At 41.1% G+C, this 17,924-nt stretch overlaps 1 protein-coding gene across 1 annotated transcript in view; it reads right to left on the reverse strand.

The window, feature by feature from the left end:
• The window catches only part of Slc38a9 (solute carrier family 38 member 9), a 78,905-nt gene that overhangs the window by 12,841 nt on the left and 48,140 nt on the right, over positions 1 to 17,924 (reverse strand). Inside the window, exons 10-11 of the mRNA XM_041663432.1 lie at positions 17,099 to 17,206; positions 8,648 to 8,754 (exon numbers count right to left, since the gene is read on the reverse strand). Of these exons, the coding sequence (XP_041519366.1) occupies positions 8,648 to 8,754; positions 17,099 to 17,206 (215 nt within the window). The remainder of the gene's footprint in view (positions 1 to 8,647; positions 8,755 to 17,098; positions 17,207 to 17,924) is intronic.

Genomic DNA, 17,924 nt, shown 5'->3' on the forward strand with positions numbered 1-17,924 from the left:
TTCCCACCCTCCCAGTCCTGCAAAATAAAAAGCTCCAAGAGACTGAGAGCAGCCAGCTGTTAGATCCAAACACAGCAGATTCCACAGTTGGCAAATGGTCGCCATTACCACTTAAGTTACAGCCAAACAATTCAACACAACTAAATTGAAGCCACAGGCCTATTCATTTGAGATAGAAATGACGCGAAAGCTAGGAAAACAGATTAGAAACAAATTATATGCAGTTTTTAAGTTTGATAACATAGTAAGAGTGTTCAGACACTTGGAATTAGGGACCATTTTGGATTTTTCTGGATGACTCCTAAAATGGGCTGAAGCAACAGCAGTGCTTTATAAACTTGAGATTCATAAATTTGGCTCAAGAGTAAACAAGAACCCATGGGAGATCTTAAGGTCAGGTCAAAACTGACATTCAGTTAGAAAACAAGCCAGGGATTCAGTATCAGAGATGAGACAGTGGGCAGGCCTCTGAGCTAGAGGTTTATGCAAATCAGTACCAGCTCTTTCAGATCTCCCTGAGAGTTTAAGGGACTTTGAGATCTTTTCTCTTAGTTCCTGAAGCTCCACGACTCGGTTCCGGCTAGCATTCGGTTTCCCCTGCGGTTGTGTCTCACTCTTGTGTGGGATGCGCAAAAACAAATCAAGAAAGGCCGATTTTCATATCACAAAGCAGTTGGCCTCAATTAGAACATTTCAAAGGCATTCCAGTCTCCACCTACTCGAGCTGGCTCGAGAATTAAGACAACCTCATTCAAAAAGTGATTTATTATCTTGTGTGTGTGTGTGTGTGTGTGTGTATATGTGTGTGTATGTGTGTGTGTGTGTGTGTATGTGTGTGTGTGTGTTTGTGGGTGCACGTGAGTGCTGATGCCCAAGGATACCCCTGGAGATGGAGTTACAGGTGGTTGTGGGCTACCTAATGTGGGTGGTGGGAGTAGAACCCTGATCTTCTGAGAAAGCAGTATACGCTCTTAATTGATAACCATTTGGCCAGCCCAAAATAGCCCCCTTAAGGAAAGAAAATCTTGGGGGGGGGCCAGGGAAATGAGGCCTGGAGTTCAGCTCTCCATAAGCCCATGGCAGTAACAAGTGGCCTGTAATTCCAGCCTTGGAAGGGAGAGATGGGATCCCCAGAGCAATGTGACTGGCAGGACCTGTCAGATCCGTGGGCTCTGGGTTTGACTGAGAGAGTCTGTCTCAGTGAGGCAGTAAGAACAATTGAGATGATTCCCAACTTCAACCTTGGGCTCCACATGCCCATACATTTGCATAAAACACACACACACACACACACACACACACACACACACACACACAATGGAAAAAACAGAAGATAAAGAGAGAAAGCGAGAAGGGAAGGATTTCACTGACAGTCTGTAACTCACGTACCATCTGACTGTATTACTCTAGTCCAGCTTCCTGAAAATCACGTACCTATGTGAAATTTCAGGAGATGATTCCAAGGCTAAGGCGCCAGGGCCTCCCAGCAAAGCAGTTCCTCCCTGCTTCCTCCTTCTCAGAGCATTAGCCAAATGCAGTAATGCGAATGTTCTAATAGCCATTAACTTTTACTATCCAAACAATCCACTTAAGAGACTTATTACTATTATTTATTTTTTAAATTGTGTGTGTGTGTGTGCACGCGCGCGAGCACGCACATAGGAGCCCAGGTGTCCACAGAGGTAAGAAAGGGGGCTTGGATTCCTTGGAGCTAGACTTACAAGTAGTTGTCAGCTGCCCAATGTGGGTGCTGGGAACTGAATTTGGGCTCTCTGCAAGAATAATTCACACACTTAAAGGTTGAGTCATTGTTCCAGTTCCCAAAATAATCAATTTTTTGAAAGAAGTTCTTGAGTGGAAAGATGTCCCTTGACATTAAAAAAGATAAAAAAATAGTCAAGTTTAATAGTTACTTTATCATAATTTTTTCTCTAGATAGATTTATACCACTGGGCTATGAGGTGCTGGAGACAATGACTGTGTCTTTTTTGTCTTATATTCCCAATGCCTAGGACAACACTGGATATAGCAGGAACTTGTAAGATAAGATGCAGGCATGACCTGGCAGCCAGCCCACCTAGTACACTGTGTTTCTGAACAAGAAGCATGGCACACCATGCCCCAGACGTTGGCACACTGAACTCTGAAGTAGTTGGCCGTGGACATGCCTGCACTCTCCATGTCTCTCCCCATAGAGACCCTGGTATTCTGAGCACTCACTATCCAATCCGAGGTAATATGCTAACCAATCACAGTCCATAGGCTTCCACAGTGTAAGTAGTCACTCACATGCAAAAAAGCACCTGCTGTTCCCTGAAACTGTCTCGAGTGGTTCTTCTCCATGCCCTTTACCCACCTGGGCATTGTGTGCTTTGTCGGGCAACACCCTGGTAATGATGGCAGGGACTCAATACAGATAAATACACACATCTGTTAACTACTCCTAGATGCTGGCATCTGTGCTAAGCGCTGCCTGCCATCTCATCTGGGCCTCAGAAACCTTCTAATGTAGCTGCAGTCCATTTCCTCACAGATGAGCATAAGTCACAAAACTTACATGGTGAGGAGTTTGGTGAAGCCAATATCCAGCTTCCAAACAAGGTCTTTCTGGTGCCAAATTGTGTGCACTTAGCTACAATGATGACAGGAGCCGGGGGTCTGTTTTCCTACAGAAGCACTGATGAACAAAAACGATGCTTTTGCTTTCAAGCAGCAGAGGCCCAGCAGGATCTGGGAACCATGCCGCCCAGTAGGATCATGCTCATACTGGGGGCTTGCTATTCTTTGAAGCCCGTGTCATCTCTGCACTGGACCCAACATGCAGCTTCCTAAAACCCCAACTCAAAGAAAAGGGTAGGAGAAAGGATCTTCTGGGAAATTCGGTATAATGACTATGATAGTAGCTAGCTATCTGTAATCCCAACAATGGGGAGATAAAGGAGAATCAGGAGTTCAAAGTTATCCTCAGCTACGTAGTGACTTTGAGGTCACCCTGGGCTACACTGAGACCCTGTCCTAAAGGTGGGGGTTGGGGAGAAAGGCTCTAAGCAAAGAGTATGTTTAAAAAGAGATAAAAGCACAGTATGAGGTGCTAATACGTCTGTGTCAAGAAGCCTTCACCCTACTCTGCCTCATAAATAAGCAACGTCTGGAAGATGAAGAACTAAGAACAGGTAGAACGTCAACTCCGAACAAGGACTTAGATTTACAATAAGGTCAAAAGTAACCCCGAGAACACGTCTGTTTGTCAAACACAGTTTACTTGTTCCATGAACTGTTCACAGTGAAAATACTACCCTGTGGAGCATTCCATAAGAAAAAGGACAGACAACAGCCATACAGATCTACCCAAACTTTTCCATAAAAGCTTCTGACTTGTACCCAAGCATCTACAGACTCAGACAAGAAGAAAAAAGTAACAGCAAATGGGACAGAAGACATGCTGAATCACTTTAAAGATCAGAGCTGGGTAACTAAATCAACAACAAAGCTGTACAGAAAGCTCTGCGAAGGCCTGACCCAACCAGAACTGTCAGGACGCGTGCAGTCCACACACCCACATAGACTATGGATTTTGATGATAAGCTCATTGTCAACCCCCTAATGTTTTCCTGGTCAAGGGTGCTTTAAGGAATAGAAATGGTAGGTTTAGAGCTACATAAACAATGTTACATTTAGTGACAAAAGTTCAGAAAGGGACGTCAAACTTGGGAAGCTGGACCATCTGGCCAGTGCAGTGCAGCTGGTGAGGGCTTCATGGCCCTTCACAAGTACCTGGGAGGGAAGGGTCAGGTCCAGCTTCGGGAACACTGGTGAGAAAGACCCAGCCTTCTACTTTCAAATGTCTTCACAACTCTCAGATTTTCTGACTTTAATCCCCTCCAAATTTTGTATCTCACTATTAACTAGACATTTTAAGTTAAATTATTTAGTGAAAGTCCTTAAAAGGTGTAATTATTAGATAACTCAAATAATACAGTGTCTGTTTAGCTTAATATATGCCAATATAAAAGCCAATTTCAGTATAAGCAAGACTATATATTTACATAAATCTAGAGTGGTTAGGATGCTGCTGGCACATAGCACTTCAGAAATGTTCATTTTCTTCATAGTAATTAACACTTAAAAATAAAGTACGACTGCTTTTTACAAAAAAAAAGTTAGAGCAGGGCCAGCAGTAAAGGCACTTGCTGTGAAGCCTCATGACTTCCGCTCGGTCCCCAGGACCCACATGATGGAAGAGCTAACTCACTGCCCAAAGTTGATTTCTAACCTCTAAGCGTACATGGGACATTTGTACACACACAATAAACAGTTGTAGAAAACTAAAAGAAAAAAAAACTTTAAAATTTAGACCATCACTTCATACTAATGTTTTAATTAAGGCAATAAAAATAAAAAATCCATTTAAACACTTTTTAAGTCTTTCTTTTAAAAAAATATTTTCCATAAGTGACCAAAGCTGACGAAAGATTTTATTTGTACACCTAATATTTGTACTAGTTTTACAAAGCCCTGGCTGACCAGCTCAGCAGGAGAAACTCACGGTGTCCAGCATTCTACCTGTTCAAGGGCTGCTGGCTCCAATACTCACGCCTCACGCGTGCTAAGCAGGTGCAGTACAATGACCTACATCAGTGGGCTCCTGACTGTTCCAGGAAGACAGAGACCTCCGCAGCCCTGGGGCACGGAACCAAGGCACCCAATTCTCTTTCCAGTTCTCAGCTTCCCACAAAGAGGCATGCACCCTTCTAAATAAACAGGCCTGACTTTCTAGAAAATCAGTTCTACTTGAGACTTTTGGGAGCAGAAGTTAAGCACTGGCCGTCTCCATATGCAGTGCAATATGGCACAGGGTAGCGTGCAACCCAAAGCGGGGAAGGAGACAGAAATTATGACGGTTGTGTAAGCTTTGACAAATTTTGCCAAAACATTAAACCACACTTGCTACAAATGGAGAAGGAAATGAAAAATATTAAAGTGCTTATTTAGCATTGTAATTTAAAAAATTAGCAACAAAGGGCCTGGGAATGTAGCTTAATGGTATAGCACTTGCCTACATGCATAGAGCCCTAGGTTCAATACCTAGCATTGCCATAAATGAACAAATAAATAAATGAATGAATCAGAAGTATTGAACATTAGAATGTCTTTCTGGTTTTTTGTTTTGTTTTTTGAGACAGGGTTTCTCTGTAGTTTTTTTTTTAACTAGCTCTTGTAGACCAGGCTGGCCTTGACTTCACAGAGATTTGTCTGTGCCACCACTGCCTGGCCAAATGTTTTGTTTTTTTTTTTTTAAACGTAAGCCTAGTTTGAACTACACTTCCCTCTCCCTGACCTGGATTTTAGGTATAAGATCTCTTGGGCCCAGGCTGGCCTGAGACTCACTATGTAGCTTGAATTCCTGACCCTTCTGCCTCCACCTCCCTAGTGTTGGACTGCAGATGTGAGGAGCAAGGCTGGACTAACACTTGCCTCTTTTTAGTGAATTGTTGTAAGAGGAGCGGCGGGGCTGCGTCCCCAGCACCCCGGCTGCCTGGCTAGCTTATGCCCGAAATAACAACACACAAACTGTATTCATTTAATCACTGCTTGGCCCATTTCTATCTAGCCTCTTCTAGGCTAATTCTCGCACCTGGACTAGCCCATTTCTAATCATCTGTGTAGCACCGGTCTTACTGGGAAGATTCTAGCCTAAGTCCATCCTGGGTCGGAGCTTCATCGTGTGCATCTTCCCGGGAGCGGGGAGCATGGCGTCTCTCTGAGGCGTCTGCTCCTGAGAGGAGAGCTGTGGGGTCTGAGCTCACTTCCTCTTCCTCCCAGCGTTCTGTTTTGTTTACTCCTCCCACCTATCTTCTAACCAATGAGGGCCAAGCAGTTTCTTTTTATTTAACCAATGACCTTCCTCCATCAGTGAATGATTCATGATATGTAGCAAGCATCTTTCCAGGACCTCAGTGAGGTCATACTCTAACTTTGTATGGCTTCTAACTTGCAATGGCTTCACAAGGGTAAAAACCCTTGTGCTTTCAATACTGTGAGATGTCTCCAAGAATTCTCCAAATGTGAAGTTTTCTGACTGTCACTTCTGCTGTGCGCCATCTTTCTTCTTGTCTTGAAAACCGGTTTCCAAATGTCCTTTCCCTAAACTCCTTTGCTGTGTATCTGGAGTCTCAGATGGAAGCGGCCTCAACATTTCTATAAGAAGCTATTTCTTTTAGAACTCTATGTATGTCTGCATGAAATTTCATTTCACCATTGCCGTTTTTGATGATCACATCTCACCCTTTTCAGTTATCAATTTTACAAACAAGTATCATGTTTGTTGACACAATTATCTGCCTGTAGACTGTGAATGGCATGCGAGTGACCAAACGCTGGCTGAATTTGAAAGCAGTGATGTGATCTGTCACTAATCATGAGCACATTTGCTATTTACACAATATGTGAGCCAAGGACAGTGACTATTCTTCTACGCAAGGCTCATAATTCAAATCCTGGGCTAACTGAAATGTGAACCATTATCAGGGCTTGTAATGTGAACCACAGTAATTAAATTTGTGCGTGTAGGGACCATGCAATGTGAACCATGCCTGCAACTTAATTCCCTATTAATCCTAGGATTCAGGAGGCAGAACACTGAGAGTTCCAGCTAACCTGGTCTAAGTGAGTTTCAGGTCAGTCAAGCTACATAATGAGATCTTGTCTAAAAAACAAATGACTTTGCTAGTAAACTTTTTTTTTTTTTTAAACAAACCTTGGTCTCACACAGTCCAGGCTGGCCTCGAACTCATTACATAGTAGCAGATGACCCTGAATCCTGGTCTTTCTGTCCAGCACTTGGGACATGAAGGAAGGTTAGGCTTTGATTTCACATTTTTACTTTTTATGTAGGTATTTATAGCTGTAAATGTCCCTCTAAGAATAGTTCTAGGGACAATTCCATAAATTTGATATTCTGAATTTTCATTTTTTCAGTAACCTTCAATTTTTTTGTGACTTCTTCCTTGATTCACTGGTTATGTAGGAAGATGTTGGTTAACTCATTTATTTGTAAATTCCCAAATGTCAGCTGTTTGTCTGTATTTTTACTCCTTTATGGCTAGAGAACATACTTGGCATAATTTTCTTTTGCACTTATTAATACTTGTTTTGTGACCACGCATGTACCATATCTTAGTAGGCGTTCCTGTCTATTTGAAAGGAACTTACATTCTCATACCAAAAGGACGTTTATAAATGCCAATTAGATCAAGTAGGTTCATGGTATTTTTCATGCTTCTTACACTTGTAATTTTTTTGTCATTTGTTCTACCAGTTGTTGAGAAGGAAGGAAGAATATTTCCAGTTACAATTGTGGATTTGTTTACTTTCAGTTTGTTGTTACTTCATTTATTTTAATTACATTTTATTTAGCGGTGTGTGTGTGTGTGTGTGTGTTTCTGTTTGTGTGTATGAGCACACACATGCCACAGTGTGTGACAGTCAGAAGACAACTCTCCAAGGTCAGTTCTCTCTTTCACCATGTGGATCCCATGGGCTAAACTCAGGTTGTCAGGCTTGGCAGCAAGCACATTTACCTACTGCCATCCTGCAGGTCCACTTCACGTAATTTAAAGTTCTAGCACTGGGTGACTATAGAGTCAGAATTATTATATTCTCTTTTTTTCTCTTTTTACAAGAGAGAACAATTGTATTTCAATGCACAATTTCTGTATAGCCTGATATTAAAGCGAAGTAAACAGAAAACACAAGCAAATAAGAACATTATGATCTAACAGTATCAATAATTAGTACTGTATTTATAATGTTACATTATGAGTAACTAAGAATAAATGTACTGCTAACTAATATTTCTATAGTTTTAGTAAATGGCCAGATCTAATTCATACACAGGGTGCACTTATTCCCATTAGGGCACTTACTCAAATGCAGATTTTTATATATGCCACCTTGGTACTTCCAAGCGAATTAGTCCAAAGGACCACAATATAATCATTCCTCATTGCCTCTGGCATTATCATTTGTGCTGCAAGTAACACAGGTGCTCTAGTTTCTTATAGTATTCAAAAGCTATATCTTTATATTTAAAGTTTCTCAATGATGCCATATCTTCATTTTTTAAAGCAGAAATGACAATTTTTCATTGTAGTACTTGGGCCATTTATATTTAGTGTAATTATCAATGTAACTGGGTTTAAATCTACTAGCTTGCTATTTAGTTTCTTTTCCACACGTATTTTTTGTTCCCCTTTGCTTGTCTTCTTTAATGTCCTCATTTATTATTATTATTGGAGAGTTATTAGCTATACCTCTTTTGAGAGAGAGAGAGAGAGAGAGAGAGAGAGAGAGAGGACAGCAGTCTGGGTCTGTGGGTCAAATCTACACCACCCATTTGTTTATCTATTATCTGTGGCTGTTTTCATGCCACAACAGCAGGACTGGGTAGCTGTGACAAGAACATATAGCCTGCAAAGTCTAAAAGAGTTACCATCTAAAAGTTTCATATGCTTGACCACTGATCTATAATTTAATCTTAAAAATTAAGATACAAAAACAAATCGCAAATAAAATAAAAGTGCATCAAACATTGGTTGGAGTTTACCCTTAGGAAATATCAAGGCCAGTTTCTCAGTTAACTACTCACATTATTTTCTTGGTTCTTGTTGTTTTTCATGAGTGTGATAATACAATTGTGGATAAAGAAAGCAAGAGTGAGCACTCCGGTCAGCTGTGGAAACTCAAATCTTATCTCTAGGAGAAAAAGAAACAAAAATGACAAGCATAAAATGAGTATTAGCATTCACTAATCATCAGTTTTCTCTTATATCATCACTACCATCATCATCATCATCATTGCCCCAGGGAATAAGAATATTCAAGCATTTATAAAGTCCCTCAAGGTGAGCGTTACACTTAGTCAAAGCACTTGGAAGAGGAAGAAATGGAATTAAGGGATGTACATTCTGTGACTTCCTCTCAGTTATCCCTAGCTGAGGTCCCACAACTAGATTTAAATTCAGGGTCTGTCTAGGACTAAAAAAATCTTCCAGTCTCCTAATACCTGAGCTTGCTGGGAAAGTTCTTCTGGAAAAGAAATCACAGAGGAGAGAAATAGCTACTTAAGAGTCTTGGGTGACAAGTCTAAAATGCATAACATAAAAATATTCCTGGTTAAACTGAGATACAGTTTGCAGTGGGATACAGTATTTAAAAAGTATGCTGTTGAGATTTAACACCAGGACAAATGTTGGAGTCAAGCAGCATGTCAAGTCTAATTTGCTTTTGTTTTTTAAAATACACATAAACAGCTGTAATTATGTGCTCAAGAAAAGACGTTGATAAGAATGGCTATCTCTGGTTGACAGGATTTATTTTAAATATAGCCATTTAATTATCTATAATAAATACAGTTATTTAAAAAATAGTATTCTATCTAGAACCACTGTTTGGAGGCAGGTAATAAGGAAATGAAACGATTAGCTAATGTGGAACCAGGCTATAATCTACTTAGCAGTATTGGTAGGCAAAGCAAGTGGCCAAGTAGAGAGCCATCTCAGGGACAGCTGGGGGTAAAGAGCAGAACGGCAGCAAAGGTCTACTGGCTCTTGGCCGCGCTCTTTCAGGAAAGGAAGTGTGGCCACTAAGAATCAACCACCAGCTCTAAAGAAAATCAGAAGGCAAGGCCAATAAAAGTATATGGTTTTGCTTCCTTTCTGCTTGCTTTTTCTCACTGTCTAGCCTCCTGAGTTCAATACTCAGGTCACAGGCATGAATCACTATGTCTGGCTTATTCTGTTTGCTATGATGTTTCCTGTCTGTCAGCTTTCATCCATATATTTTTTTATCTGTGAATGCCACTCACAATATAGGCAAATTCTTCCTGTTAGTTTTTGAAAATATTTTGTTATAGTAATCTTTCTAATACACCCAATAAACTGAGATCATGGCTAGTTAACAACAGCATTACACATCACGATGACAAAAGCACTATTTTTGACAATGATGACAAAATCATGTGCAGATGGATTTACTTGCTGATATTTTTAACAGAGAAATAACTCTTTAGCTGGGATCCAAAGTAAAGCAGCCAAGTAGGAAAGAGAAATCACCAATCATAGTGGTTCATGTCTGTAATCTTAGCACTTGGGAGGCTGAGTCTGGGGCCAGGCTGGGCTGTTTAGCAAATTCCAGATTGGCCTGGGCCAAAGGGAGATCCTGTCTCAAAGGCTGCCTTGCCCCATCAACATCTCTGTATATAATAACGGGTTAGAAGCTGTAAGAAAACAAATTAAATGATCCTACCCACATTAGCAAAACCGACATTAGTTTGGCCTAGGATTACTTTCATTTCTGTGTATATTAAAGTACTCTGACATACACCGTGGAAGGACAACATGCCGTCTCCCTTTAAGCGAGAAAATAAGCAAGGTTGTTAGCTGATGGCTTCTGGCTGCAGCCGTCCGATGTCCACTGCCCTGATCCTATACCAGTCATATTCCCACTGGACAGCGAGTAGCCAACCCTGAGCTTGCAGTGTATTAGTGTTTGGGCACATTTGTGTAACCCTATTCTAGAGGCAATATTTGCATTGAGGGCCATAGTGGCTGGCCAGGATGTTCTGAATTTACTTCTGTTGAATTCATTTCTTTCTCTTCTCTTCCTTCGTACATATCCCAACCAGGCTTAATCCTGCTCCCAATCCTTTAATTTTGCAGAAGTGTTGCTCTTATACATGTCCTGCTCTTCTGACCCTATTCTGGTACTTGCTTACTGGGGAACTGAAATCAATCCAGTTGGTGTTGGAAGTGTATGAGAAAACAGGATTTGACTGCAGTAGAAGGGATTTGAGCCCTGGATCACTTACTATCAAGTTTGCAGTTATCTGTGCTGTTTATGCTACATCCTAAGGTTCTTTTTGTTTTGAGATGGGATCTCATGTAGCCCAGGCTAGCCTCAAACCTCACGATGTACTTGAGAATGACCTTGAACTTCATGATCCTCCTGCATCTACCTCTCTGCAGTTAGAGGCTTGTGCCACCATATTCAGTTTTATGCAGTGTTGAGGACCAAATCCAAGGCCTCTTGCAAGCAAGCCCTGGATGAGCAGCGGGACCCCAGCCCAAAAGGTTCTGACAGTGTTCCTCTGTTGACTGAGAGTGACTGGGAGGAGGGAAGGCACTCCTGACATCATCCTTTTGTGGGCAGCATTTCATCATGGCAGCCTCCCTACAAATTCTGTTTCGAAGCAGAGCACTGTAGGACTATTCTTCCTTCTCCCCACTGGCCTTCTAAGGACATAAAAGCCTATCTTGCAAGTGTGGGAGGAGGAGGGGAGAGTCATAACTGGCCTTTAGAGTTATATTTAGCTTAAAAGAGAAGGCTTTTCAGTCCAGTTCTTGTTTTTTAGTACTTCCTACCATTTTTTTCAACAAGTATTCTTTCAATCGAGCCATTCAAATTCTCATAATTTCCTAAGTGAGTCATGTTACTTCAGGCCTTAACTGTGCATGGCATACCTCTAAGAATTCTCCAACTTCTCACTTAGCAATCTCCTTTCGGCCTTTTTTTTTTTTTTTGGTTTTTCGAGACAGGTATATTTTGGAGATTAGTCTTCTGTCTGATGTGGGGTTCCCTTTCAGTAGGCTGCCTTTTTGTCTTATTGACTGTGTCCTTTTCTTTAGAGAAGCTTCTCAGTTTCATGAGGTCCCATTTATTTATTGTTGCTCTCAGTGTCTGTGCTACTGGGGTTATATTTAGGAAGTGGTCTCTTGTGCCAATGTGGTTGACAGTTGCATGGCTGAAGTAGACTGAGGGGCCACCGGCAGTGGCACCAGGATTTATTCCTACTGCATGTACTGGCTTTTTTGGAACCTATTCTCTTTGGATGGATACCTTGCTCAGCCTAGATATAGTAGGGGGGGCCTTGGACCTTCTCCAAAGCAATGTGCCTTACCCTCTCTGAGGAGTCCTCGGGGAGGTGGGGGGGGTAGGTAGAGGAAATGGGAGTGGGAAGTGGGATTGTTACGTAAAATGAAAAAAGATTATTTTCTTTAAAAAAAAAATAAATAAATAAAAGGAAAAGAAAAGACCTAAGACCGCTGTCTAACTCTAGCAGTCTGTTCTTGCTTCCCATTTGGCCTGTCCCTACTTTTCCTAGTTCACCCTTCATGGTGTCTCTATTCACTCTCATTTGAATGGGACTAGGAGGAAGTCAAACACACTTACTTATTCAATAATTATTTCTTTACATTTTTACTTTTTGTTAGTGTGCACGAGCATGTGTGTGTATGTGTGTGTGTGTATGTGTGTGTGTGTGGTGGTCAGAAGACAACTTGATGGAGCTGGTTCTTTCCTTGTATGGTGTGGGTCTTGGGGACTGAACACAGCAGGTGGCTTTACCTGTTGAGCTATTTCACTGACCCTCAACACTTATTCCTTATTAGCCCTCAGTGTGCGGCAGGAAGTATTATAAAATTTGGGGATACAGCAGTAATACAGAAGTCTAAAGAACATAAGTAATACTCCTTTTCTTAGAGAGTAATGTTCCAGTTAAACGAGGTAGATACATAAACAAAAAATGAATTTTTGATATCTATATTCAAGAATCCAAAACATTTAGAAACATTTCTGGATAAATCCCTTTTTATTGCTACTTTGGGGAGCTCAGGAGCCAAATGGATTAGAATAATTTGGGGCCCCCAAGACTCTAACGCATTAGAATCAGGAATTACTAACAGACATCACAGATGCTTGCTATAAGGCTAGTACTGATAAGAGCTTTAAGGAAAAGTCTCAAGCAGCCTGGAAGTGGGTAGGTTGTCAGAGAAGACTGTGCATCCGAGAGAACAGGGCACCTCATACACAGGGAACAGTGAATGCTCAGCATTGTCATACAACAGCAAGGAGGCCAGTGCGCTTGGAGTTGGTGAGTAAGAGGGAAAGCGGTGGGGATTATGAGTCAGGTCAGACTGGATCCAAGGACTATGATAAATAAGCCATCATTCTTAATGAGATGGGAAATCGTTAAAGAGTTCTGTGGGTTCTGGTTTGAGCTTTGTTTTGTTTTTGCATTAAGACAGGTCTTACTATGTAGTTCAGGCTGGCCTTAAACTCCAGATCCCTTAAGGGCCAGCACCACAAGCATGCACCACCACACTAGCTTGGGTTGTTTTACAAGTATAACTCTAGCTGCTGGGTGTAGAATAGCTTAGGGTGGGGGAGACAAAATTAACTAGGGGGCACTATAATAATCCAGGCAAGAGATTAATAGCTTGACAAAGTTCTTTTCAGTGGAGATGATAAGAAGTTAGATTCTTAACTGATTTAAAAAATAAAACAGACGCACTCTGCAGCTGGATTGGGTGTGGATGGAGAATGGTCAAAAACTATACAGTGTTGACCAGAGCACCCGAAACTACAGCCTTTCTTTTAAGGTGAAGGAGGCTCAGAGAAGAGCAAGTCAAGCATGTTGGTGGATAGGGATGGACACTGAAATGAATATAACAAGTATTTGGTCTTTGCCCATCTGAGCTTGACACATCCATAGACATCGAAGTAGAGAAAGAGAAGGTGTGAGTTGGACATGAGAATGGACTTCATGAGGGATCTCAGCTGGAAATATAAAATTAGCATTGGTCACTGTACAGACAATACAGAAAGCCAGTTGGTTGCATGACATTACTTAGGGGATAAAAGTCTTTGCATTTGTAAGAGAGCAGAATAAATACTTCTTTCCCCAACTACTACCTGAGAGAAAAGTTGATGACAGATGTATTAAAAAGCAAAAGTTTGAAATAAAAATACTGGGCAAGAGAGATGGTCATCAGGTGAAGAAAGACTCTTGCTAAGACTGACAACCTGAGTTCCACACCCAATGCACGGGCTGGTTTTATGTCAACTTGACACAAGCTAGAGTCATCAGAGAGGAAGGAGGCTCAGTTGAGAAAATGTCTCCATAAGATCCAACTGTAAGGCATTTTCTTAGTGATTGATGGGGGAGGCCCCAGTACATGGAGGTTGGTGCCATCTCTGGACTGGTGGTCCTAGGTTCTCTAAGAAAGCAGGCTGAGCAAGCCAGGGGAAACAAGCCAGTAAGCAGCACTCCTCCATGGCTTCTGCATCAGCTCCTGCCTCCAGGTTCCTTTCCTGACCTCCTTTGATGGTGGAGAGTGATGTGGAAATGTATGTGAATAAACTCTTTCCTCCCCGAACTGCTTTTTTGGTCATGATGTTCACTGCAGCAGTAAAAACCCTAAGACAACCAGTAGTCCACAGGCTGAAGGAGAGAATTGACTTTCAAATGCTGTCCTGGGATCTCCTCCACACACATGCTGTGCTAGGTGTATAAGGAAACAAATGTAATACGTAATTGTAGAAGAAACAAGAACACATAAAGATCAATCGGATTTGTAAAATGGTGTGACTTTTCATGAGGACAGTAAAGGCTTATCCTCTCCAATGTTCTCCGAGTTTTTTAATAGCCTCTCAGAAAGCACTTAGGAAATATTTCATTCTTCACACAGTCTTTAATCACAATGTATTAATTTTAGACTCCTAATGGAAAATGTGCCTTGTTTAATCTTCATTATTTCCCCTTCATTCCATATAAAATTGGATAATGGAAAATGAATGATTTACCACCTACTTAAGAATTTCTTCTTTTCTGTTTCCCAGATAACTATTCACCCTGATTATACATTTTTAAAAATATATTTATTTTCTGTTTAATTATGTGTCATTGTGCCTGTGTGTCAGTGTGTGCATTTGAGTACAGGCACCCACAGAACACTGACTGGTCCCTTGAAGCTGGAGTTACAGGTCGGTGCTTGTTGACTCTGTGAAGGTGCTGAAATCAAATTTGAGTCCTTTGCCCCATCAGGTATCTATTTTTAGTTTATTATCATTAGTAGAAACTTTCCTCACTAATGCTTAATAAATCACAATAGACATAATATTAAAAAAACAATATCCAGGACTATTTTTACCAATCATTGGGAAAATTCAATACTGTCCTTTTCATCAGTTTTTTTTCTTTTCTTTTTTTTTTTTGCCTTTTTTAGAGACAGGGTCTCTTCTATTCTGGCTGTTCTGAAACTCAAAGAGATCCAGCTGCCTCAGTCTCCCTAGTACTGGGATTCAAGGTGTGCACCACCACATAATCTTGGAAGGAAAAATGCCCTTTCAAGGCTCAGGGCTTTGGAAAATCAAAGCTAATAAAGTCAAGTGTTCTGAAAAAAGTAGCCATGGTAACATAATCAACAATTTTCAGTGACTACCTACTCAATACATCTTGAAAATCTAAAAAAAAAAAGAAAAAAAAAAGAAAATCTAGGAAGGTTATAACAAAGAAATAGGTGCTAAATAGCTCCAACTACGAGAATCAGGAAGACCAGACACTCAATGGTGACTTGAAATTTTAGGCTTCTTAATGATTGAAGAATAGAAGGAAAGCAGTCTTTCTAAACCAACAATAGAATCGAGTACTATTTCTCAATGATTAGTTTCAAGATATTTTTGTAACAGTCACTTCCCCCCGGGGAATCTTCGTACTGTCAACTCTTTAGTACTTTGTGTTTCTGCGGCATTGATCAGAACTAGTCCTGCCTCTAGCTTTTCTTCCTTGGTGAAAACGCTGAAACTCCCTCAGCGACATTTTGCCCCAGCAAATCCTTTCTTGGGGATGAACAGAGACAGTTCACAGAAAACCTTGAAGGTGTGATACCCACAGGCCGGGCACTTGAGGCAACTTTTCAACTATCCCACAAATAGGCCCGCAATCTTGCTGTCTGCTCGCTCCAGGGAGTACTTCCACATTCAAGTCATTATCACTTAATTCAGGTTCTTCACTCAGAACCCTCCCCAGAGAGGTGGAGAGGGAACTGGACCACTGGCTGGGATTGGTGGTGCTCAGCGGCCTCATCGGCTGGTTTCAAGGGTCAACCGCTGCATGGGGAGCTTCCAGAACTCTTGGGCATCCTGCTGGCTGTATCCAGAGAAGGAGGCAATGTATTTATGGAAGACTCCGGAATGGAATAGGAATCATAGTTTCACAGGAGTCAGGGTACCACACGGCATCTATGTCTACAAAGGCTTCTGTGAGCTCCTGGGCTCGGCCTTCTCTGGGCATCTCTTGCCGGAAGTCCCTCTGAAGACTAAAGTACCACAGAGGCCTTCTGCAGCTCAAACACTGTAGCACGGCGTTCAGGAAACATGCATTCCCCAGATTTCCGAGGCCAACACAGTAATGGTCACTTTTTAATCTATCTTCTTTTTAGTAAAATTCAGTCATTTACTCATTGTTTTATTGGTGCTTTTTAAAAATTCCTATAGATTTTAAATTTGGGGGAAACTAAATTAACTAAATTGCCACATTATAATCAGGAGGAGATATGAGACAGGTGCGGAAATCCATTTAATAACCATAATCTTAACCTGAAAAACAATAAAATTACAGAAAAGCCCATAAGGGGAACAATGACACCTCTCTCTCTCTCTCTCTCTCTCTCTCTCTCTCTCTCTCTCTCTCACACACTCTCTCTCTCTCTCTCTCTCTCTCTCTCTCTCTCTCTCTCTGATACAGGGTCTGGCCTGGAACTCACAGCAATCCTACCTGCCTCTGCCTCCTGAGAACAGAAAGTGTCTGCCCCATGCCCAGCCAGGAACAGTGGTTCTAATGAGCAGTATTACCAACATGCATAACAATGCTCCACATCTCTGATCGTCTAAGCAAATGTTCCTTAGAAAAGTCTAGAGAAGAAGTTTTTCATTTTTCAAGTGCATTATAAATTAAATGGACTTCAAATGTCAATTAAAAAATGATAGAGCCCTGGTTATCCCTCACTGCCAGAAATACCAAACATAATCCTGTTTTGTTTTATTTACTCATTCTTGTTTTTCTGAGGTAGTGTCTCACTCTATGACCCAGGCTTGCCTAGAACTCAAGGTAAGTCCTCTGTTTCAGCCTCCCAAATGCTGGAATTGGCAGGTGAGGGCAATCAATCACCTTGTATTACCTGTTTTAGACTAATGTTTCATAGGGATTAACTTAAAGAACACATTATTGTTATTCAATTATTTCTTATTTTGACAAACTCACCTGGTACAAAGAATTCTGTTGGCACAAGCCAGTGAAATTCCAGATGGAATCCTAAGTGAATAGCCTTCAAGGTAACAAGGACAATCAAATAGAGGACGGATACTGTGCCTGTAAGGGACAGACAAACAAACCAGAAACTACTGAGCATCTTTGTATATCCTACAGACTGCTTTAAAAATCAGGACTGGAGAAATTATCTTTGTTAATCTTATTTAAAAAAAACCCAGCTATATTCTAAATAATAATAAATTAATAAATTAAGCCTTGTGAGTTATCAGAAAGTAAATCAAAATATTAGGTAGTAAGCCTAAGGAACCTCACGCATGCTCACTGACTGGGAACTGTTTAGTTAACTTAGGAATTCAGTGACAGCAACAAGCAGAATCTATTATAAAAGTCAGTTTTACAAGAGAAGAAAACATGAAACCAACTTATTTTGTTTTAGGTATTGGGAGATGCCCAACACACTGGAAAAGTCTGCCAAGTTAATTTGAAGTAAAGAGATAAAAATAGCAAACATCCGAAAAAGGTGAACAAATGAGCTAGCATCTCCGGGAGGCTCTGCCACACAGAACTGTGAGCGGTGTAGACATTAGAGGACTGTTATCTTTTTTTTTTTTTTTTTTTTTTTGATTTTTCGAGACAAGGTTTCTCCGTAGCTTTTTGGTTCCTGTCCTGGAACTAGCTCTGTAGACCAGGCTGGCCTCGAACTCACAGAGATCCGCCTGCCTCTGCCTCCCGAGTGCTGGGCTTAAGGGCCTGCGCCACCACCGCCCGGCAGAGGACTGTTATCTTTTAATTAAAAAATGGGGGTTTTTTTTGTAGT

Source organism: Microtus oregoni, unplaced genomic scaffold (assembly GCF_018167655.1).
Source record: "Microtus oregoni isolate MIOR12 unplaced genomic scaffold, Mior012 000014F_ref0000157, whole genome shotgun sequence".
NCBI classification, from domain to species: Eukaryota; Metazoa; Chordata; class Mammalia; order Rodentia; family Cricetidae; genus Microtus; species Microtus oregoni.